The following is a 24930-nucleotide window of genomic DNA, read 5'->3' as shown; positions in this document are numbered from 1 at the left end:
GATCTTCAAGTATTCTCTAGCGCCTCGCTTTGAGGGGCGAGGCCAATCAGCACTATGGCCAATCTTCTCTGGGGAATGGTGTTCTGGGTATTGCCAAATCAACCAATCAGATAAAAAACTGCCTAGAGGGGCGTTTCTCATTGGTAAGCGCGACCGGAAGAGGGCGGGCCTCGGGCTAAAGACAATACAATTTGATTGGCAGCTTTGCTGTTGACAACCTGGGAGAGCCCACCTGCTCCAACAAAACTAGCGTCGGTGCCCAGAGTGGCAGAGTCTGCAGCCAATGAGCGAGCAGATGCGCGGAAAGATCGCTCAATGGGCGATGTCCGAGGGAGGCTGTCACTCAGGTGGCGCTGGCGGAGGCCGGGCTAAGACGTGGCCGAGGGAAAGCTGCTGGACTTCCTGACCGTCTAGGCGGCGGCGGAGTCCACAGCGCGTCCTCGCCTTGGTCGGGGATTCTGATCTGCGGGAGAGGCGGGCGCCGGCGGCTACATCTCCATGCCGGCTCGCGGGGCGGGCCGCTGATGGAGCGCGCCACCAGCCTGGGGTCGCTGGCACGGGCGCTGCTACTGCCGCTGCTGCTGGGGCTCGTGGCGGGGACAGTGGCCGCGCGGCGCACCTCTGACCTCCTCGCACCGACAGCAGAGGCGGCGTTCGGCCTGGGAGCCGCCGCGGCTCCCACCTCGGCTGCGCGGGTGCCGGCGGCGGGCGCCGTGATTGCGGCCGAAGTGACGGTGGAGGACTCCGAGGCGCTGCCGGCGGCTGCAGGCGAGCAGGAGCCGCTGGAGCCGGAGCCGGAGCCGGAAGAGGAGCCCGATATTCGGCCGTGCGGCAGGTAAGGGGCGCTGACCCCTGGAGGCGACTTGTTTATGCGCGTGCGCCGCGGAGGATCCGGGAGCTGCAGTCCCCCATCCGCCGCGACCTCTAGCTGGCAGAGGACCGCTGGTGACCTGGGGGAGAGAGCAGGGCCGCCTGCGCATCACCCGGACCAGAGAAGGGCCTCACTCTGCTCCCTGGCGCCCAGTTGTAGTTCCCTGGTGCGAGCAGCATCCTCGAAGGTACCTGGAGGATGCTCGGAGAACAGAGTGCAAAGTGGAAAACAAACGTTCCTTTCTTTCTTTCATTGCTTTCGAGCTTTACTCGTACCCCAAGCAACTTACAGCCCCCTCCCATCTTGTTTTTGTTTTTGTCTTTAATGAATTACCTTATGTCTGTGCTAGTGTGACAGCTGTTTGGGGAAAGAACTTCACAAAGAGATTTCAACATGTTTCTTTAAATACATCCCTGTAGTGTCCACGCACCAGGGTTGAGGTCAGTATTTCTCTAATTGAGATCTGTGGAACACCTGCATCAGAACCGCCCGGGGATGCTGGTTGACTGTACGGTTTTCTAAGTCCCATTCCAGATTGACTGGATTAGACTTCCTCAGGGTAAGAAACTGGAATCTGCACATTTAATACGCACTGCAGACAATTCTTGAACGCACTGAAGTTTAGAAGCTATGGTTTTGTTTGTTTGAATTTCAGCAGTTCTTTGATATTTAGAGGGTTTAGTATAGAAATATTTAATATAGGGCTGTTTTGTTCGAGTTGTTTCATCTCCTTAAAAACGTTTCTTCAAGATACATGTTTTAAAGCACTTTTTATGGCTGGGCACACATGTGAGGCATTTTAATGGTAAATTATTTCTCAGATGACTAACCTTAGCATACTCGAGGAGAAAGTGAGATCCCATTTAATGGATGGAATGATAACAGGAACATTAGGTAAATTAAACCAGAGAGAGTTACTGGATTAGAAACTATTTTAAGTTTAAATGTAGTAATGACTCAGTTCAGTCGCTCAGTCGTGTCCGACTCTTTGTGAACCCATGAATTGCAGCACGCCAGGCCTCCCTGTCCATCACCAACTCCCAGAGTCTACCCAAACCCATGTCTATCGAGTCAGTGATGCCATCCAACCATCTCATCCTCTGTCGTCCCCTTCTCCTCCCGCCCCCAATCCTTCCCAGCATTAGGGTCTTTTCCAATGAGTCAACTCTTCACATCAGGTGGCCAAAGTATTGGAATTTCAGCTTCAACATCAGTCCTTCCAATGAACACCCAGGACTGATCTCCTTTAGAATAGACTGGTTGGATCTTCTTGCAGTCCAAGGGACTTTCAAGAGTCTTCAACACCACAGTTCAAAAGCATCAATTCTTCGGCGCTCAGCTTTCTTCACTATCCAACTCTCACATCCATACATTACCACTGGAAAAACCATAGCCTTGACTAGACGGACCTTTGTTGGCAAAGTAAGGCAAGAGTGAACATCGACATTCTAGGAATCAGCGAAGTAAGATGGACTGGAATGGGTGAATTTAACTCAGATGACCATTATATCTACTACTGTGGGCAGGAATCCGTTAGAAGAAATGGTGTAGCCATCATGGTCAACAAAAGAGTCCAAAATGCAGTACTTGGATGCAATCTCAAAAACGACAGAATGATCTCTGTTCGTTTCCAAGGCAAACCATTCGATATCACGGTAATCCAAGTCTATGCCCCGACCGGTAACGCTGAAGAAGCTGAACTTGAACAGTTCTATGAAGACCTACAAGACCTTTTAGAACTAACACCCAAAAAAGATGTCCTTTTCATTATAGGGGACTGGAATGCAAAAGTAGGAAGTCAGGAAACACCTGGCGTAACAGGCAAATTTGGCCTTGGAGTACAGAATGAAGCAGGGCAAAGGGCACTGGTCATAGCAAACACCCTCTTCCAGCAACACAGGAGAAGACTCTACACATGGACATCACCAGATGGTCAACGCCGAAATCAGATTGATTATATTCTTTGCAGCCAAAGATGGAGAAGCTCTATACAGTCAGCAAAAACAAGACCGGGAGTGGACTGTGGCTCAGATCATGAACTCCTTATTGCCAAATTCAGACTTAAGTTGAAGAAAGTAGTAATGACTAGATTATGACAAATTAGGTTTATTTTTCAGTTAAATATCAAAGCTTTGATCTAAATGCCTGGGTGAGGGTGCTAAGTCACTTCAGTTGTGTCCAACTCTTTGTGACCCTGTGGACCGTAGCTCGACAGGCTCCTCTGTCCATGGCATTCTCCAGGCTAGAATATTGGAGTGGGTTGCCATGCCCTCCTCCAGGGAATCTTCCCCAACCAGTGATTGAACCCACCTTGGCAGGTGGGTTCTTTACCGCTTGCATCACCTGGGAAGTACTAAAATTTTAGAAACACCCTTTGAATGTTTATATGTAGATGATTTTAAAATGCCAAACATTTGACAGAGTTTTCAGAGGTTTTGCTAATGAATTAGCTATCCAGAAGGAATGTTTTTATTTATCTTAAACTTCTGAAGCACTTGCCCAAAGTGAGTTACATGAAGTAGAGTAGTATGTTTCATTTTTCTTAAAATACAGATCCACTGGAGCAGGTGTTTATTGATGCTTAAAAGGCCCCCCCACGATGCCTGGGGGTTACAAAGTTTAGCCAGATAGCCCCTGTCCTGCAGCAAGAGGTGCAGTCCAGCAATGAGGATTAAAAAGATGACCCGTAATGACATTACAGGGCAGAAGCCATGCAAATTAAGTGCTATCAGTGTCCCATGTTTCTTGTGGTGTTCAGTGAGTGGTACTGGGGTGACGTAGGAAAGAAGACAAGAAAATACTCTGACAGAATGAGTTGCTTCCTCAAAAGTGGGTAGAAATGTGGTGAGCAGAGCCTGGATTTGAGGAAACAGCGAGGGGCACAGAAGCTGTGTGTTTAGGGAAGGCTTCCCAGGTGGTGCTAGTGGTAAAGAATCTGCCTGCCAGTGCAGGAGATGCAAGAGACTCAGGTTTGATCCCTGGGTCCGGAAGATCCCCTGGAGGGAGGGCATGGCAACCCACTCCAGTAGTTTTGCCTGGAAAATTCCACGGACAGAGAAGCCTGATAGGCTGCAGTCCACAGGGCTCCAAAGAGCCGGACATGACTGAGTGCATACACACACCCCCATTATTTTTTTGTATGCATCTGTGTGTATGTGTGCATGTGAGTGACCTGTAGGTACGAAAGAGTTACAGACATACATACATATGTGCTGGGCGGGGAGCAGTAGAAGATAAGGCTAGAAAAATAGGTTGCAGCCCTATTGTATATATACAGCCATATGCTAGTAACATCATCATCACCTGGAAATGTTAGAAATCCAGAATCAGGCACCGCACAGACCCACTGAATGAGTATCTGCATTTTAACAAGATCAGCATGCAATTCACATGCACACTATAGTTTGTTTGTTTTTGGCTGCACCCCTTGGCATATAGGATCTTAGTTCCCTGAATGGGTGCATGCTGAGTCACTTCAGTCATGTCTGACTCTGTGACCCTATGTACCGTAGCCTGCCAGGCTCCTCTGTCCATGGGATTCTCCAGGCCAGAATACTGGAGGGAGTTGCCATTTCCTCCTCCAGGGTATCTTCCCAATCCAGGGATCGAACCTGTGTTGTTACATCTACCTGCATTGGTAGGTGGGTTCTTTACCGCTAGCGCTACCTGGGAAGCTCCCTTAGTTCCCCAACCAGGGATCAAACCCGTGCCCCCTGCAATGAAAGTGAGGAGTCTTAACCACTAAACCATCAGAAAAGTCCCCCACACACTACAGTTTGAGAAGTGTAGAGTATCTCAAATGCCAGGCCTGATCTAAGTTTGTGCTTAGGGACTATTTCTCCGGCATTACTGTGTACAGTAAAAAAACTTGAGGTGTGGAAACCAAAAGGAGCATGTTATAAGCAGTGCCCATGAGAGGTCCACTGTCCAGTGGATAGAGAACAGAGGGGGTAGAGTTGAGAGATCACAGGTGGAACCTTGGTTCTTGGCAAATAAATTGATTCCTCCTCTCTTGGCACCGCCGGCTGAAGATGCAGATGGGATGGCTAGGAAGTAGAGCACAGGTGGAAAGTGGAAAGGTTAAGGGGAACAGAGAGGAAAAGGTAACTGGGTTGGTGTTGGACATGGTAACTTGGCAGTGCTGGCAGGACGTCTAGAGGGAGAGATTAAGTAGAAAACTGAGGGCCTGCAGGTGGAGAGATGTCAGGGTAAATGGTTGAAACTGTGCAAAGAGAAACTTGTGATAAAACCTTCAGGAAATGCCCTTTATGGTTTGGAGAGATAAGCCGGCAAAGGAGACAGGTACAGCTGGCCAGGTTGTACAGGAGGCATAGGGTGAGGACCGAGAAGATGAAGGTAGTGGTAAATATCCTGCCTGCCAATGAAGGTGGATGTAAGAGAGGGTTCAATCCCTGGGTCAAGGATGACAACCCACTCTTGTATTCTTGCCTGGAAAATCCCATGGACAGAGGAGCCTCGCAGGCTACAGTCCATAGAGTTGCAAAGAATTGGACGACTGAAGTGACTTAGCAAGCAAGCATACTTAAAGAAGGGGTTAAAGATTCATCCTTTTTGGGAATTCCCTAGTGGTTCAGTGGTTAGGACTCTGAGCTTCCATTGCTGGGGGCATAGGTTCAGTTCCTGGTTGGGGAATTAAGATCCTTTAAGCCACGCTACACGGCTCCCTGCTCCCCCACCCCCCAAAGAAAAGATTCATCCTTTTTGGCCCCACTTCCTCAGTCCCTCATTGTTAAACTTGTTGGGATCGCTGATCTTCTTTATACATTCAGAGAGTGGGAGCTTATATAGACAGGTTGGAAAAGAAAGGAATAGGAGAGGAGGCGAAGATAGTTGGCGAGCAGAACTACTTCTTTCTCAGAAAGAAAAAGAGTGAAAAGAGAGGAGTTTCGCTGGCCAGAGAATAAGAGATCTTTGGCAAACAGAATTGGTGAGGATAAGATGGGCTGGGGTTTAGGAGTCTGCCTAGTAGCTTAAGATAGTATGGAAAGTTTGAGAAACCTTGAGTAAGTAAATTGGTAGAATCAGCAAGAGATAAATATGTAGTTTGTAAAAGACTTTTTTTAAGTGCGCCACAGAAAAAAGTGAAAGAAAAAAAAGAGAGAATATCAGTTCTATAATAATAAACCAATATCCTGTGTATTTAAAGAAGGAAGATTAGGGGAGCAAATTTGGATTAACCAAGCATTTATTGCAGATAACTGTGAAGAGCCATAGTCTTTGCAAAACTTTTTAAAAGTAGGAGGTGGGAAATTGAGATCTTTTTTTTCACAGGTTGTCTTTTGTCTCCCAAGAAGCAGAATGCAACTTGCTCATTTTTTTTTTTTTCTCTTGATGGAATTTTCAATCTAAATGCTTACTCTGCATCTCAGGCATGTAAATGAGTGAATAAACTATTTTTTTTCCCTTCAAAAAGTAGCTAAAATGAACTTGTTTTTCTTGTAGCAGTCTTGTTGTCAGCGGTTCTTCTGTTAAACATTACATTTAGTTGAAATTTAAATGAGACGGTCATTGCCGAGTGTTGGGAAGAAAGTCAAAATCTCGCCTCACTGTTCGGTTTTGTGCATGCACGTTGGCATTAAATGATGAGTTACCAGTTTTCTGACTTCAGCACAAAAAGCAAACTGCAAGATGTCATTTGGCATTCTTGTGACAGGTTGAGCATCCTCAGATTGACATCTGGCAACCTTGGAAGTTGTAAAGCACTAGTTATCGCTATCACACCAATTTTTAAAGTATTATGTTCCTTTTGCCTCTGATTCCCCTCTAACAAAAGTATCACTACATTTGACGTTCATTTCATCTCTCATGCTTCTTTAATTTGTGCATCTATAAATTGGAATTTTTGGATTTAATGAGTTGTAACAGGAAAACAGTTCCCAAATATAAGATGATTTAATTCCTCTTTATTTCTTTCTCCTCTCTATCCTTTATAAGCTGATCTGATCTGAATCAATGGTATAGAAATCTAGTCTTCCTCAGATTTTCGGCTTTTTTTTCCAACTAAAATGACCATTGAATAATAGAATTACAGGATACAATGTTGAAAGGAAACTCAGTTATCTGTTCACTTTTCTGATCCCAGACTTTTTTTTTTCATTTATTTAAAACTTTTTATTTTGTATTGGGGTATAGTCTATTAATAATGTTATGACAGTTTCAGGTGTACAGCAAAGGGACCTAGTCGTAGATATCCATGTATCCATTCTCCCCCAAATTCCCCTCCCACATAATACTGAGCAGAGTTCCATGTACTATACAGTAGGTCCTTGTTGCTTACCATTTTAAATATAAGACTATGTACATGTCCATCGCAAACTCCCTAACTGTCCCTTCCCCTCAGCAACCATAAGACCCCAGACTTTCAAAGTGGACTTAAGAATCACACTGAAAGAATTTGTGCATAACTTTCAAGGCATGCTATAAGCCAAAGTAAACATACTTGGTGAGTAATGGATCATCCTTCCTGTCTATAATTGTCTTTTTAGTGTAATTGACACCTGAACTCTGGCTTTGATACTTACAGGGTTGAGGAAACTGTTCTGTATTCACACTCTTGGGCGCAGAAGGTGACCTGTCTTTATCACCTGCTGTAAGCTGTGGCTTCCACATGGTACTTCATTCCATAAATACTGTCTGGAAACTCATCGTTTTTTTGTTTTTTTTTTTGGTAGGATAGGAGCTGATTGTATATTTTTATTACAGAACATTTTAAAATGCAGAAAGGAAAGCTGGTAGGTTTTAGAACTAAGTGTGAGAGGGGGAAATTTTTTTAAAAGTGTTTCAGAAAGAGACTCACAGACTTAAGAGAACAAACTTATTATGGTTGACGTGGAGGGAAGGGATAGTTAGGGAATTTGGGATGGACATGTACACACTGCTATATTTAAAATGGATAAGCAACAAGGACTTACTGTATAGCACATGGAACACTGCTGAGTGTTATGTGGCAGCCTGGGTGGGGAGTTTGTAGGAGAATGGATACATGTATATGTATGGCTGAGTACCTTCACTGTTCACCTAAAACTAACACAATATTGTTAATTGGCTATGTGCTAAATCACTTCAGCCATGTTGGACTCTTTGCGACCCTTTGGACTGTAGCCTGCCAGGCTCCTCTGTCCATTGGATTCTCCAGGCAAGAATACTGGAGTGGGTTGCCATTTCCTCCTCCTGTTAATTGGCTATACCCCAATACAAAATAAAAAGTTTAAAAAACATTGTTTTAATGTTTTCCACCCTGTTATATTTGTCAATAACCATTTTATTTAAAAGGTTTCATAGAATAAAGCAGACAAAGTGCTTCGAAAATGTTTAATTCTAATTGGAAACGGATATCTGCTGTTCTCACTTGGTTTATGACATTGAAAACTTAGACTGTATTTCTGTAAGGCTTAGCTGATATGTCAGAGTTGTATAGTTAGTAATTTTTGGCACTATATTTGTTTGTATTGGGGGCATGACTAGTCTTGTGACAAGTTTAAATAAAGGAAGTTTGATCTGAAGATTTACTTAGTAGGTGAGGACTATGAAGTAAAGTCCAATTAATATGTTTTTTTTTCAACAAGAATGTATGCTTCCTTTGAGCATATATTTTAGGCAGAGGATCCTTGGTTGCATAAAAAAAAAAGCAGATTTAACCCAATCACATTTTTAATTTTGTGACTTTTTTTTTCCTGTGAAAGGAAATGTGCAATTCTAAAATAAGCAGTTGTTAACGTAGAAACTATTCAATCAGTAGAACTTTCTACTGTCACCTACTTCTGTTTCAAATGGGAAATTTATTCAGGCAAAGTTACTGTATGAAAGAATTCAACATTTACTTACCAGACTCTGATAAACTTAATTATAAATAGGCAGGGATTCTGGGTGATGGAAGTCAGAGCAAACAAAATTTTTTAAAATTGGTATTCATTGTGGCCTAAGAGCATTTCTGCATCAGAGCAGTAACAGGATGTGTGATATTTTGATGAGATTTCTGGGGGGAATAAAAGCTGCACGTTATAGTAATATAGGTGTCGCCACTTATGCAGACATATAGTTAACAGAATAGTTGAATTAGCGTTTAAAAAAAACCCTGAAATTTATGCTTCACAGTTCTGCCCAAAACCTCTTTTAGGTGCATGACCTTAGCCAAGTCGCATCTTTTCACATCTTTCTCAGCTCCTTTTTTGTTTTATGTGAGTAGTAGTATCTGCCCCAGCAAAATTTATTCAACCAACAAACATTTACTGCATCTTACTAGGAGCTCCACGCTATTGGGTGCTGGGGATGGATACACGGACTGTCCTTGAGTCCAGACCTGAGAGGGAGCTACATGTGTTAAAGAATTAACTGTGCTGAAATGGATGATAATGACAAGAGGAGTTTGAGAGCGAAGAGAATGGAGACGTCAAGTGAGCGAGCCCTTGAACATGAAGTGTCAAGGAAGGTCTTGGCTGCTGGGATGATGTGAGCATGGGCTGTGGTTGCCAAACCAGGACTCTGGGACCCTTATGTAGCTGCTTGTGGGGGAGCCAGGAGATTGGTTCTATGTTTTCCAAATAACCTAAGGGAAATTGGCCACTCACTGAGGAGAAGGCTAATTAAAAAGTCAAGTTTTCTCGGTTTTGCACTGGAACTAAATACCAGACTTAATTAGTAATATTAGCTCTTTCTTTCCAGAAGTCTTGAATATTTTGACTAGCACTTAAATAGTTTCTCTAAAGATAGGAAAATTCATTAGAAGTGATATTTGGGGGACATATGAAATCATTTAAGACATGAGCCAACAAAAAAAGAAAAGAAAAAGACGTTAGACAAGAGCCAAGTTAACAAAGGAACTTTGTTCAAAGAGTTAGAAACCTAGGTTATGCCATATTATGCACGATACCAAGTAGTGTGGCCTTTATTCGGTGGGCACAGGGAGCTTTGGAAGTTGATCAGATCTCAATTATAGAAACAAAACTGTCAAAAGAGTAGAGGAAGGAAGAAACCAGAGGCAGGAAGTCTTTTTGTTCATTTTGGGTTTTGTTTTCTGTTAATTTTTTTTTTAGTCTTTTTTTTTTGGTTTGTTTTTGTGTAGGCTGGATGTCTTTTTAAGATGTTCTAATGCGACATGCGAATCTGTCATAGAACAAGGGCAGTGGGACTGAAGAAGAATGAAAAGATTTAAAGGAAGCTTGAAAAACAGATCAAGAGTACACGACTGTTGTTTAAATGCAGGGGGTGAGGGAGGAGGCAGGTTTCATTTCTGATATAGATGTTCAATGATAGGGTGGATGCAGAAAGCCTGGGGAGAGAAGGGAAGCTTTCTGAATGTGTTGTGGTGATGCTCTGCTGAAAATGCTGAACTGGGGTTGGGAGAGGGATGAACTGTAAATACTACATTAGTTTAGGAAGCTGTCAGATTACACATACAGTAAGTGACGGACTTTGGATGAAGCTAGAACTCTTCGGCCTACTTTTTGGAGATTGAAAGCTGTCAGGATGGCAGGTGAGGATGGGGGCAAGGACTGGGCTAGAATGGGAAACAGCCAGTGTTCCAGCTAAGGGCTTCCCTGGTGGCTCAGTGGTAAAGAATCCGCCTGCTGATGCAGGAGACATAGGAGACACAGGTTCAATTCCTGGGTTGGAAAGATCCCCTGGAGGAGGGCATGGCAACCCACTCCAGTATTCTTGCCTGGGAAGTCCCATGGATAATGGAGCCTGGTGGGCTACAGTCCATAGGGTTGTAAAGAGTTGGACACAACTGAGTGACTGAGCACAAGCACTGTGTTCCGGCTACCACTGGAGGGACAAACCTGATGAGGGGAGGAGACCTGGCCATCAGGACGAGGTCATTGCAAACCTTTCTTGAAAGGGGCTTTGAAGAATCACGCTATGAGTGAGAGAACAGTGCTTGCTGTTGAACCATCCAGACAAATGACTTTGTAAACCAAAGCAGCCTGTAAGTGAGAGAAATTTCTAGAGTTTGCTGATAATCTTGATCAGTAGGCCATCTTCATCCAGGTAATGGATTATTATTATTATTATTTTATTATTTTACTTCCAAGCAATCGCCCTTTGAGGTAAATCACTCTTTGCCAGACTGGTCTTATCTTGAGACTCACCTCAGGTACTTGTTAGGCCACCATCTCTGAATCCCCTCTGCAGAGGGAACCTGTGAACCTTTACTGGTTTGTAACAAGCACTCCAGATTATTTTGGTAATCAGGTCAATTTGAGTTATGCTGAGCTGGGTGAAATCGTCCTGTTTTATCCATGAAAAAGCAATTTGAATGGAGCCATGAACGGAACAACAGCAGGGCTGTGGGGATGGGCACACAGGGTTGACTTCAAAGCTCTGATCCTTTCCACTGGAAATGCTGCCTGTGTAGTTCTTTTGATTTTTAACTAAGTTAAAGAGTTTTTCATCTCATTCATAGCAACTGCCAAATAGAGTGGATCATGGGGAGATAAATGGCCTTAGATTCTCCCTGTTTTTTTTTTTTTGAGGAAAGGGGAGGCCTTGATGTTTGTTCTAAGTGCTGTATCTCATTTTGACCTCTGGTTGTTCTGCATTCAGCTGGAGGACTGTTTTTCAGCAGTGTCTGTCTCCTTGATGTGGCTCTCAACCAATAGTATGTCAGAGCATCTCTCTCCAAAAATGTGATAAGATGTAACAGTCTCAACTGTTAAGTATCTCTTTGCCCTCCAGCTGTTACTCATTGACAGTGGCAGCAGAAGGGAAAGCCCTCTTCCAGAGATGTGCTTGAGACAGAGCCCATAAATTGTAGCAATTGGAGATCATGAATTTTTTTTTTTGACACCTGACATGGGCTTCCCAGGTGGCTTAAGTGGTAAGGAATCCACCTGCCAGAGCAGGAGATGCAAGAGGTACAGGTGGTACAGGTTTGATCCCTGGGTCAGGAAGATCCCCTGGAGAAGGAAATGGCAACCCATTCCAGTATTCTTGCCTGGGAAATCCCATGGACAGAGGAGTCTGGTGGGCTACGTTTATGGGGTTGCAAACAGCTGGACATGCCTGAGCATGCAAGAAGAATTGACAGGGTTTGTTGTGGGAATTTCTGTTATTCCCATTAAGAGAAGTTAAAAAGAATTAAGGATACACCATTCAAATCTAAGAACCAGATTACACTAAATATCAATGGCCAGTTAAGAGTGTGATGACTTAATTGTTCCTGCCTGCATGTTTGTCTTTCTTTCACTTAGCTTGAATTCATACATACCCTCTAGATACAATTCAGCATCTGAAAATATCTTGTTTATTTTAAAAAGCAGAATCTTTACATAAGACATATGCATCTTTTTAAAAAAAATGTTTATTCTTGGCTGTTCTGTCTTCGTTGCTGCTTGAGCTTTTCTCTAGCTGTAGTGAGCAGGGGGTTGCTCTCCATTTGTGGTGCTTTGAACTCTCATTGTGGTGGTTTCTCTTCTTGTGGAGTACAGGCTCTAGGCACGCGGGCTTCAGTACTTGTGGCACACAGGCTCAGTAGCTATGGCTTGCAGGCTCTAGAGCGTGGGCTCAGTATTTATGACACACAGGCTTAGTTGCTCTGCGGCATCTGGATTCTTCCCAGACCAGAGATTGAACCCATACAGCAAAGTGACTCAATTGTAAGTATATAATATACTCAATTATCTATCTATCTATCTATATATATATATATATTCTTTTCCATGGTGGTTTGTCAGGTATGAATTTTTTATACCTTTCATTATGATATAATTTTTTGGCTCACTATATCCTTCTTCTCCACCTCCCAGTAGATCTCTTTAGAATGCAAGATAATGTGTGGGGAAGGAAGTCCAGTTGTTCCTTTTCTTTTGGTTTGTTATTTAAAATTACTAGTTTGTAGTATGGCAAAAATCTTTATTTTCATAAGTTAGGCTAAGAGTTACTACTTGAAAAATTCAAAGTGAGAATTAGTGTATAGATAGGGAACTAAATTAAATTAACACTTATTCACTTGATAAATTTATTCATTTGCTAAATGAGTAAGTTCTCTGAAAGATTTCAAAGGAGTTTACTTGAACTGGTTTTGTCTTATTTTCTTTGAAAGGTTTCAAAGGAGATTACTTGAACTGGTTTGTCTTGGTCAACTTGTAGCTTTACTTTGAATTTCTATGTATTGTATATGACGTAGAATAGGTAAAAGTAACATTTTATAATCCAAACCAGGAACATAACTGTCTATGCTTGGAATTTGTATCATCTTTGAGAAGTAGACAAATATACCTAACAAATTCCCAGAAGAACTGTTCAACACATCTCTTCATTCCACAGATATTTATTGAGAGCTTGTCACGTATCTGGGGTGTATGTTCCAGGATGCGAAGGAAAAGCAGGTACAAAGACCCTGAGGGAAAATTACATACAGTGTGTTTGAGGAATTGGAGGAATCAGTCTGGGGATATTGATTTTAGGTATGTGAACACTGAGAAGCCTGTTACACAGTCTGAATCTGTCAGGCAGTTAGATATGTACACCCAGAGTTCAGGGAAGGGGCCTGGAACCAGAAAGATAAATTTGGAAGTTGCAAATGTATGTAGTTATTGTTGAGTCGTATCCAACTCTTGCAACCCCATAGACTGTAGCCCACCAGGCTCCCCTGTCTATGGGATTCTCCAGGCAAAAATACTGGAGTGGGTTGCCATTTTCTTCTCCAGGGGATCTTCTCAACCCAGGGGTCAAACCTGCGTCTCCGCATTACAGGTGGATTCTTTACCTTCTAAGCCACCAGGAATAGATGATATTTTAATCTAGGATAGCACTAAAGAAAAGTACATGTAGGTAGAGAATATTTCTGGAGATAGGAGAGATGAGGAGCAACCAGGAAATGAGACTGAGAAAGGAAGCATAGAATGGAGAGAAAATAATCAGGAGAGAATGGTGTCCTGGAAGCTGTGTGAAGTCGGTGGTTGATGGAGGATAAACAACCAGGTCCTAATGTATGTGTTATTCACTAAGTGGTGTCCCACTCTTTGCGACCCCGTGGACTGGGGCCCGCCAGGCTCCTCTGTCCATGGATGGAATCCTACTGTATAACAGGCTTGTTCAGTCACTCATTCATGTCCGACTCTTTGCAACCCCATGAACTGCAGCACGCCAGGTTTCCCTGTACTTCACCATCTCCTGGAGCTTGCTCAAACTCATGTCCATCGAGTTGGTGGTGCCATCCAACCATTTCATCCTGTTTTCCCCTTCTCCTCCTGCCTTCAGTCTTTCCCAGCATCAGGGTCTTTTCCAGTGAGTTGGCTCTTCACATTCAGGTGGCCAAAGTATTGGAGCTTCAGCATCAGTCCTTCCAATGAATATTCAGAACTGATTTCCTTTAGGTTTGACTGGTTTGGTCCCCTTGCAGTCCCAGGCACTCTCGAGAGTCTTCTCCAACACCACAGGTCAAAAGCATCAATTCTTCGGTGCTCAGTTTTCTTTATAGTCCAACTCTCACATCCATACATGACTACTGGAAAAACCATAGCTCTGACTATACAGACCTTTGTTGGCAAAGTAATGTCTGCTTTTTAATATGCTGTCTAGGTTTGTCATAGCTTTTCTTCCAAGGGGCAAGTGTCTTTTAATTTCATGACTGCAGTCACCATCTACAGTGATTTTGGAGCCCCCCCAAAATAGTGTGTCACTGTTTCCATTGTTTCCCCATCTATTTGCCATGAAGTGATGGGACCGGATGCCATGATCTTAGTTTTCTGAATGTTGAGTTTTAAGCCAGCTTTTTCACTCTCTTCTTTCACCTTCATCAAGAGGCTCTTTAGTTCTTCTTGATGTAACACAGGGAATTACATTCAATATCCTATAATAAAGCAAAACGAAGAAGAATATGAAAAAGAACATAGATATATGTAACTGAATCATTTTGCTGTATACCAGAAGCTAACGCAACACTGTAAATCAGCTACAATTTTTTTTAAAAAGTGCCAATAAACTAGGGGAAAAAAATGTAGTTGATAGAGAGCAGGAGAAGTAGCTGATCATGTGCTACTGGATGGTCAAGTGAATGGGATTTGTCCTTGTGAAAGGCATGGGTGAGCCCTATGAGAGCCTTTTCAATGGAGGGGTAGAGGCAAAAACTTGATTAGAAATAGTTCAGTACAGGAAGGGGGGAGAGGATTTGGAGACTAAGACTACGCAACAACTCTTTCAAGGAGCTTTGTTCCAAAGTGGGGCAAGCAATGGATTGGAAGCTGGAGCAGGGAGAGTTTATTGTTATGTTTAATTGGTTTGGTTTTTATGTTGGGAGAAATAGTAGCAGGTTTGATGGCTGGGGGTGGGGAGTGCCGTGTTAGAGGGGAAATAATTGATGGGAAAGCAAGAGGAGAGATTTTGAGGAGCAAGTCCTCGTATATGCATGCGGAAAGACCTGATGCCTGAGTGGAAGTGTTGGGAGTGGATGGAAATGTGGACAATTCATTTGCAGTACAAGGAGGTGAGGGGGATTTCATGGGCCCAAGGGCTGATACATAGAGATGGGATGGTGGAATCTCTTGATTAATTCTGTTTTCCTTAGTAAACACCTGTCTAGGAGGCCTAGTCTCTGAGATGCACGAGCTTGGAAGAAGTAATATAGGAAGTTTGAGGACAAAGGCAGAGTGAAATAGTTAACCTAGAACAGTGGGAGAGGATAGACTAGGGAACCATATTATGATTGTGGAACATCATTTGTAGCCCTTTTGATGTTGATAAATGAATAAAAGTGAGACCTTTCAGCACAGTTATGTCTGTCTTCAACCGCACAGATGGCAAGATGGAACAAAGGCAGAAAGTTGAGTTTAACTCGGGTTGGAGTTCTGCTAGTCCAGTGTGATGTGTAGGAGAGGAAAAAGGGTGTTGAAGGCATGAGCAGGGAAGTGCTTAAGATGAAAGCTGTGGAATTTAAGCTGGATAAGAGGAACTTCGCTGGCAATCTGGTGGTTAAGACTCAGCATTCCCAATGCGGGGGTCCTGGGTTCAATCCCTGGTCAGGAGGCTAGATCCCACACTCGGCAGCAAAATCCCTCATGCGAGAACTAAGACTGGTGCAGTCTAGTAAATAAAAACTATCTTGGCTTTAAGGAAAAAACAAAAAACTGGATAAGGAAAAAGTAAAGGCATAATGGTAGTGGAGTTCAGGGTAACAGTGGTAGGATCAATAGCTAATAGATTCTGGTGGGGTCAGAGGGGTAGAGGAGGTGAGCTGAAAAGAGGATTTGGTGGCTTGGGGTTGGATGCTTAGAATTTCAGTGGGACAGGGAAGCTGTGATAGGTAATGACAAGGTCTTAGGGTTTGATCACGGGAATGGCGGAGGCAAGGTAGACAGTTCATGAAAACCCACAGAATGTGATAATAGTGACAATGAACCAGGAGCCCGAAATTCCCAAGGAATGGGGCCAGCGACCCAAAGATCAAAAGACAATTATTAGGAGGGGTAATGGATGGAATGATTTGATCCTGGGGGTTTTTAGAGAGGAAAGAAAGAAAATAGTCTAGAAATGGTAGCATGGTACGAGGACTACACTTACCGCATCGCTGGACCTGGTAAGGGTGATGGAGAAAAAAAATTCTCATAGCTTCTGAAGGAGTGTCCTCGGGTTTCCGTTAGAACAAGAAGGTGAGTGGATGTTCAGGGGAGGCTGTTTCAGGGTGAAGGCTTCAGGAGTTGGGGACATACAAGAGTAAAGGACAGAACAGGGTATGTTGAGTTGCAGGTGGGGATTAGAGTGTGGGGACGAGGAGTGACCTCAGACTCTGGGGCTTTTCATAAGTGGGACAAGCAGATAAAGGGCATAGTACAGTTGTCTTGGAGGGCTCAAGACAGAGGTGGAAAGACTACAAGTGTCATGGGGATGTACCCCTGCTCCCTGCCCTTACAGATAGAGGCCTGGGGAGAAGCTGGTTTCTTTCTTTCATTCTTTATTGGCTCCACTGGGTCTTTGTTGCTGCTCTTTGATTTTTCTCTAGTTGTGGTGCGTGGACTTCTCCTTGTGGTGGCTTCTCTTGTTGTGGAGCACAGACGCTAGAGCTTGGACTCAGTAGTTGTGGCACATGGACTTACTTGCACCGTGATGTATGGGATCTTCCTGGACCAGAGATCAAACCCGTGTCCCCTGTACTGGCAGGTGGATCCTTATCCACTGGACCACCAGGGAAGTCCGGGAGAGGCTGGTTTCTTTTGAGTGTATGCCTTTGGTATCTTTTTAACTCTGTCCTTTTCATTTTGAATTTTACAGATCATTAGTGATCATCAGCACTTTAGATGGCCGAATCGCTGCCTTGGATCCTGAGAATCGTGGGAAAAAGCAGTGGGATTTGGACGTGGGGTCTGGTTCCTTGGTGTCATCCAGCCTTAGCAAACCAGAGGTGAGAATTTTTCTGTTATGTGTCGACAGGCTGCTGCTGCTGCTAAATCGCTTCAGTCGTGTCCGACTCTGTGTGACCCCATAGACAGCAGCCCACCAGGCTCCGCTGTCCCTGGGATTCTCCAGGCAAGAACACTGGAGTGGGTTGCCATTGCCTTCTCCATGTGTTGACAGGAAAACTTAGTTAAAATGAGCACTTGCTGCTATTACTAGTAGATATATGCTTATAGGACTGGCGCTCAGGAGCTGATCACCTAGGTGTGGGGGTGTCTATCTCTAGCAAGCTGTATCCCTTGGAGGCATTTGCTTAGCTCTTCTTTCCCTCAGTTCCCCCTTCTGTAAAATGAGGTGGATGATGTCACCTACTTCTTAGGATTGTTTGGGGTCTGAAATGAGTTAATTGTATAAATGAGTAATTGAGGATACTATCTGCTATACCAATAAAGCTCATTATCTGAGCTGTAACATGATCATAATTTCTTCTTCCTAACATCATCATCATCACCATCATGAGGTCCATAGGAATAATAAAACAAATGTAAACAACTGTGTTTTAACAGTTGGAAATAAATGTTGCAAGACCCCATAAATTACTCCCTATGTGTTCCCTCAGTTGTCCATCCTAATTTTAAATATAATTCATCTGAAATTTTCTTGGAGTGTAATTTTAGACAAATTGGATTATTTGCAGTTAGTTGCTTTCAAAACTTTTCTGGCACATGACTCCCGAACTTGCACAGGTGACTTAGCCCCTCAGAGCTTTAGCATCTGCATCTGTAAAGTCAGGACATTGCCTACCTCGATGAGAGGAGCAGGTTAGGGGGAATTAAATGACAGAAGTTTATTTTTCTCACCTTTAGTCTAAACTCAGATGAAGTCTCTTTCCTTTTCACTCTACCTTCTTGTTTAAATCATTTAAAACAGGTCCCTCTTTTGAGTTATGACTGCTGACATAGAAGCAGTCATCTGTTTTCCAGAACATTCTCAGCCTTTTACCTTGTTCTTAGAGGACAATCACTAGGGTACTCTTCCTCCTCCTGCCCCCACCCCCACTCTTTTTTTTTTTGGTCCTCACTTTGTGGGATGTGGGATTTTAGTTCCCTGACCAGGAATCAAACCCAAGCCCCTTGCAGTGGAAGCATGCAGTCTTAACCACTGGACCACCAGGGAAAGTGTTAGTCTCTCAGTCATGACTGACTCTTTGTGACTTTGTGGACTGTAGCCCCGCCAGGCTCCTCTGTCCGTGGAATTCTCCAGGCAAGAATACTGGAGTGGGTAGCCATTCCCTTCTCCAAGGGATCTTCTCCACCCAGGGATCGAACCGGGTCTCATGCATTGCAGGCAGATTCTTTACTGTCTGAGCCACCAGGGATGCTCCTCTGGAGCACCAGGGAAGTCCCCCCTTTTTTTCCCCTTTCATTATCAATCTTTATCGCTTTCAAAAAGCTTTTAAGCTGGTAACAAGTTTTGGAAAAACCTAGCATGAGGGGCTTAAGAATGACCTGATTAGTGGTGATGGAATATTAAGATGGAAAAACTGCCATCAGTGACCCCGCTGCTCTCTAGAAAACCCAGGTTGAATTGTGTTCTGGAGCATCCAGACAGATACTTAGGGAGATGGCACTGCCCAACCTCCATGCTTGCTGTGTGCTAAGCCTTGAGTAGACTTTCAGAATGCATGCTGCTTATCCAGCAGTATGCTGAAAACATCCGTTGAGAATCGTGAACTTCTGTGTTGTGAATTATTAATATAAAAGCACTTTGATTATAAATTAAGTTACAAATTTTGAATCAGGTGCAATAGTCAAGTGAATTACTACCCAGACTGAAGAGTCATTCATTTGTGTCCTCCTGGGATAATGCTTGGGCATGCACATTTTGCTTTATTTTCAAACTAGATGTAAAAGATGATGAGCAAAATCAGAAGACTGTAAGCTGTTTACACCTGAGGTAACATTCTGGTGTGTTGTAGTGGTGTAAAGCATGTGTGCTTTTACAAACTAAAATACGCATACTGACAAAAAGAGAAATTGCATGTTATGACACATAGTTGTGATAACCTGAGTGCCATTGAGTGTGTTTAAATTATAAGCAGCTGGTCAACCTTGAAGCTTTTCTTACTATAGCAGTTATATTAGCTGTTTTTTAAACTACAATTCAGTTTTCTCACTGTCCCTACCATTTTCTGTGGCTTATTAGGGCTCTCTTGTTTTTTTGTTTTGAAATTTATTTATTTTAACTGGAGGATAATTAGTTTACAGTATTGTCATGGGTTTTGCCATACATCAGTAGGAATTAACCGCAGGTGTACATGTCTGCCCTTCATCCTGAACCCCCCCTCCCACCTCCCCACCCCATCCCTCCAAGTTGTCACAGAGCACTGGTTCTGGGTGTGCTGCATCAAATATCAGACTCGCACTGGTTATGGGACTCTCTTGTTTTAAATGTCCTGTTTCTAGTTTTATAGAAGACAACTTGATTTTCCTGTATGCTTCTGCCTTCAACATGTTGCATTGTTTTGGTTGAGCTATATGAAGAAGAAAATCCACAGGTAGTTGGGAAAAGGGAGTATTTTAGGAGCCTTTTCAGATAATTGTGATCATTGTTTTTTGGTTCTACACAAGAACAGGTGAAAGTTTCTGAAAGGTTAGTTGCCCTGTGGAATCTGAAATCATATCAATGAGCAGTTTTACTCTGTTCCAGTAACATCCATTGGCCTGTCTTGCTTTTTACTCATGCATGATCTTCTAACATCATTGGGAAAATATTGATTCATTGAGTTACACAGATCTTCCAAATGTTGACATATTTCCTTGTAGAATGTTTTGTAAAGTCAAACTTTTTATTATCCCCACCAATCTCATGAGAAAATCCTTTAAGTACTGGGAAGCTCACATGGGAAGATACAGCTTTTACAAGATTTTGATTTTCACTTGGCAAAACTTAGATTTGATCATTAACATAGTCAATTGTTTTCCTCAGAGTAAGAGGTTCACTTTGTTTATTTTTGAGAAAATGTCTGCCAGATATTCAAGTCTCATAATCATAGCTTTTCTCTCAATTTTTCAAGTAAAAATGGAGCTTTGTGAGCAGTGCTGCTAGTTCAGCTCAAAACTCAGTCTCACAAGTGCTTTTTCTCAAAACATGCTTCCATTTGTGGCTGAAGTCCTTAATGTATACCTCCTGGTTGGTTGGGTAGAATAGTAGAAAGGTATGTATTTTGGTCACAACTTGATGAAATTAATTTTTATTGTTTGATCAGAACACTCTTTTTTAAAGAAATTTATTTTTAATTGGAGGATAATTGCTTTACAATATTGTGATGGTTTCTGCCGTACATCAACATGAATCAGCCATAGACATACATATGTCCCCTCCCTCTTGAACATCCTTCCCACCTGCCTCCCCATCCCACCCTTCTAAGTTGTCACAGAGCATCAGATTTGAGCTCCCTGCATCATACAGCAAATTCCCACTGACTATCTCTTTTACATATGGTAATGTGTATGTTTCAATACTACTGTCTCAACTCATCCCACCCTCTCCTTCCTCCACTTTGTTCATAAGTCTGTTCTCTATGTCTGCATCTCCATTGATGCCCTCCAAATAGGTTCATCAGTATCATCTTTCTAGATTCTATATATATGCGTTAATATATGGTATTTGTTTTTCTCTTTCTAACTTACTTCACTCTGTATATAGGCTCCAGTTTCATCTACCTCATTAGAACTGACTCAAATGCTTTCCTTTTTATGGCTGAGTGATATTCCATTGTATATATGTAGCACAACTTCTTTATCCATTCATCTGTCAGTGAACATCTAGGTTGCTTCCATGTCCTAGCTATTGTACATAGTGCTGCAATGAACGTTGGGGTATCATCAGAACATTCTTGAGTGAAACTGTTTTTCTTCTAATTTGTCACAAGTGTGTGACAAGTGAAGATTCCAGGACTGCAAATCTGGTGCTATATTCAGACTAAAGCATCAGTTTTAGTTACTGTTGCTTCTACACCATAAATGCAAATATCACCCCAGGGAACGGCAAATAACACCACCTTCTTATGAAAACCACTTGACCGTCTGCACTTGAGACAGAATCCATAGACCATGCTTTGAGACCAACTGATCTAGTATATAATAGAAATATTAGGAGAGTGTTGGTAAGGTTATAAACATTAACGAGGAGAGAGAACTGTATTGTGAGCTTGGGTCACCTGTTATTCAGCAAGGTGTGTGTCACTCATCATCTAGAAGTTATGTTCGGAAACTGGACAACACACCACCAAAAGAGGAACAAAAACTGCTATTTGAAGTGCCCCAGATTGGATCATAGCGTGACAATACCCTTCTGAATGCATCTGATAGACTATTTTTTGACAGTCGTTAGCTTTTAGGGAGAAAAATTAATTTTCTCTGTCTGAAGCTCAGCATTTGCTAGGGCAGGTAGTGTAGAGAGAAGGACTGGGTAGAACCCAGCAGGCAGAAGGAACTGATGGGGAGATGTAACAGGAGCCACCCAGGTGACAGTAAGTCTCCATTTGTTGACTCCTCTGTTAGAATGTCAGTTTCTTCATACTTTCATCAGGAGTGGTATGAAGATGAAACAGATTAAACCCAGAAGACCAGAGAAGATGTGTTCTCTATGCAGTGATTTTTTTTTTTTTTTTTTGCTATTTATTTATTTATTTATTTATTTTTGACTGCACTGGGTCTTCATTGCTTTGTGGACTTTCTCTAGTTGTGATGCACGGGCTTCTCATTGCAGTGACTTCTCTTATTGCAGAGCCCAGGCTCTAGGCACACAGTAGTTGCAGCATGTGGGCCCTATAGTGCAGGCTTGGTAGTTGTGGTGCATGGGCTCAACTGTCCGATGGCATATAGAAACCTCCTGGACCAAGGACCAAACCTGTGTCTCCTGCATTGGCAGGCAGATTCTTAACAACTGGACCACGAGGAAGGTCCTCTGCAGTGATTATTAAAGTGACTGATTGATCTGATGCTTCCCAGGTAACTCATTGGTAAAGAAACTTTTAAAGTTAGTAGTGCTAGAGGAATTGGTTGTGAGTCACATGTACTTTTGCTTGAATAATAAAGTAAGAGCATCACAGGAACTTTGTAGTCTGTGTGGTGTGGAGTGCACCAGGATTCAGGGGCTAGTTCTAGTCGATATGCTGCTGTTAACTGGCTATGTGAATTGGCTAAATTATTTCGGTTGTTGTTGCTGTCGTTCAGTCGCTCAGTCATGTCTGACTCTTTGTGACCCCATGGACTGCAGCATGCCAGGCTTCCCTGTCCTTCAGCATCTCCCAGAGCTTGCACAAACTCATGTTCTTTATTTCAGGAGAGCTTTAATTTCCTTCTCTGTAAAATGACGGATAGGACTAAATTTCTAAAGATTGTCCTAACCTCAGGGCTCAGGTACCATCAAATACATGAAACACCCTTATAAATTATCTAGAGGAATTTTTTGACCTCCCTTTTTAGTACCTTTAAGGATTCTTTTAAAAATAGCACAAATTCATGACCATTAGGTACATATCTTGGTGCCTCTCAACCTGCTCTGATGATGCCCTTAACCTTTTCTGACTCAAAAGGCATATAGAACAGCTTATTATGTTGCTTTAGTGATGTTTCAATTATGTTAAGGAAAAAAAATAAGTCCCCAGAGGATAAGAAAGATTGACGGTTCCATTAAAAATAAGGGTTTCACATTATTTTTAGGATAAATTGTAAGCTGCAGGAAGGTTGAGGTGCCTTGGGACAGAGATCTGATTTGCCACTCTTTCCTCTTGACTAGGTATTTATAAACTTCCTCAGATATAAACCAAGCTAAAACTGTGTGTGTGTCTCTGTCTGTGTGTCAGAATGAGCGATGAACCTAAAGTTTACTCTGTTAGCTTTAGCAGATGTGCTCCTAGGTTCTAAATCTAATACTTTCTTTAAAAAATTATTTATTTTTAATTGATGGATAATTGCTTTATAATATTGTACTGACTTCTGCCATATATTGACATACATCAGCCATAAGTATACATACGTCCCCTCCCTCCTGAACCTCCCTTCCACCTCCTATCCCATTCCACCCCTCTAGGCTGTCACAGAGCCACAGTTTGAGTTCCCTGAGTCATACAGCAAATTTCCACTGGCTATCTATTTAAATCTAATCCTTTTGACAGTAGTTAAGAATTTTGTTTTCAGTTTTCAGAAGGACTACCTGAAATCCAATTTGCTTTTCTTTAGTCATTTATATCAGAGAAGGCAATGGCAACCCACTCCAGTACTCTTGCCCATCCCATGGATGGAGGAGCCTGGTGGGCTACAGTCCATGGGGTCGCCAAGAGTCGGACACGACTGAGCGACTTCACTTTCACTTTTCACTTTCATGCATTGGAGAAGGAACTGGCAGCCCACTCCAGTGTTCTTGCCTGGAGAATCCCAGGGACGGGGGAGCCTGGTGGGCTGCCGTCTAAGGGGTCGCACAGAGTCGGACAAGACTGACGCGACTTAGCAGCAGCAGCAGTGATTTATATGCAGAGTCAAAGCACTCAGGAGATTTGGCCATGGTTCTTCACTTCTGGTTTTAAAGTTTTGTTCTGTGACATCAGTTCAGTTCAGTTCAGTTCACTCACTCAGTCGTATCTGACTCTTTGCGACCCCATGGACCACAGCACACCAGGCCTCCCTGTCCATCACCAACTCCTGGAGTTTACTCAAACTCATGCCCATTGAGTCAGTGATGCCATCCAACCATCTCATCCTCTGTCGTCCCCTTCTCCTCCTGCCTTCAGTCCTTTCCAGCATCAAGGTCTTTTCAAATGAGTCATTTTTTCACATCAGGTGGTCAAAGTATTGGAGTTTCAGCTTCAACATCAGTCCTTCCAGTGAACACTCAGGACTGATCTCCTTTAGGATGGACTGGTTGGATCTCCTTAGCATGGTTTTTCTTTTTTTTTTATTTAAATTAATTTATTTATTTAAATTGGAGGCTGATTACTTTACAATATTGTAGTGGTTTTTGCCATACATTGATATGAATCAGCCATGGTTATACATGTGTTCCGTGTCCTGAACCCCCCTCCCACCTCCCTCCCCATCCCATCCCTCAGGATCATCCCAGTGCACCAGCCCTGAGCACCCTGTCTCATGCATCGAACCTGGACTGGCGATCTGTTTCACATATGATAATATACATGTTTCAATGCTGTTCTCTCAAATCATCCCACCCTCGCCTTCTCCCACAGAGTCCAAAAGACTGTTCTTTACATCTGTGTCTCTTTTGCTGTCTTGCATATAGGGTCATCGTTACTATCTTTCTAAATTCCGTGTATATGCATTAGTATACTGTATTGGTGTTTTTCTTTCTGACTTACTTCACTCTGTATCATAGGCTTCAGTTTCATCCACCTCATTAGAACTGATTCAATTGCATTCTTTTTAATAGCTGAGTAATATTCCATTGTGTATATGTACCACAGCTTTCTTATCCATTCATCTGCCAATGGATAGGTTGCTTCCATGTCCTGGCTATTGTAACCAGTAGTATGTATGGTTTTTCTTTGGGGTCTCTAGATGGCATTAGGATCACGGTTCACCAAATTAAGTAGACATCAGATTCTTGAACTATCTGTTTACTTCTCTATGTTTTGAAACACACTTATAAATACAAAGACCTTCCTTATCTGTATTTAGAATGCATATTAT

General features: G+C 42.7%; 1 protein-coding gene across 1 annotated transcript in view; it reads left to right on the top strand.

Moving 5' to 3' along the window:
- Positions 1–345: 345 nt before the first annotated feature.
- The window catches only part of EIF2AK3 (eukaryotic translation initiation factor 2 alpha kinase 3), an 82988-nt gene continuing 58403 nt past the window's right edge, over positions 346–24930 (top strand). The window contains exons 1-2 of the mRNA XM_081592939.1: positions 346–835; positions 17099–17228. Coding sequence (XP_081449065.1) covers positions 525–835; positions 17099–17228 — 441 coding nt within the window. The 5' untranslated portion in view covers positions 346–524. The remainder of the gene's footprint in view (positions 836–17098; positions 17229–24930) is intronic.

This window comes from Giraffa tippelskirchi, chromosome 4 (genome assembly GCF_054371585.1).
Source record: "Giraffa tippelskirchi isolate mGirTip1 chromosome 4, T2T-mGirTip1v1.2.pri, whole genome shotgun sequence".
Taxonomy (NCBI): Eukaryota; Metazoa; Chordata; class Mammalia; order Artiodactyla; family Giraffidae; genus Giraffa; species Giraffa tippelskirchi.
This window is presented reverse-complemented; position numbering and strand designations above follow the sequence as displayed.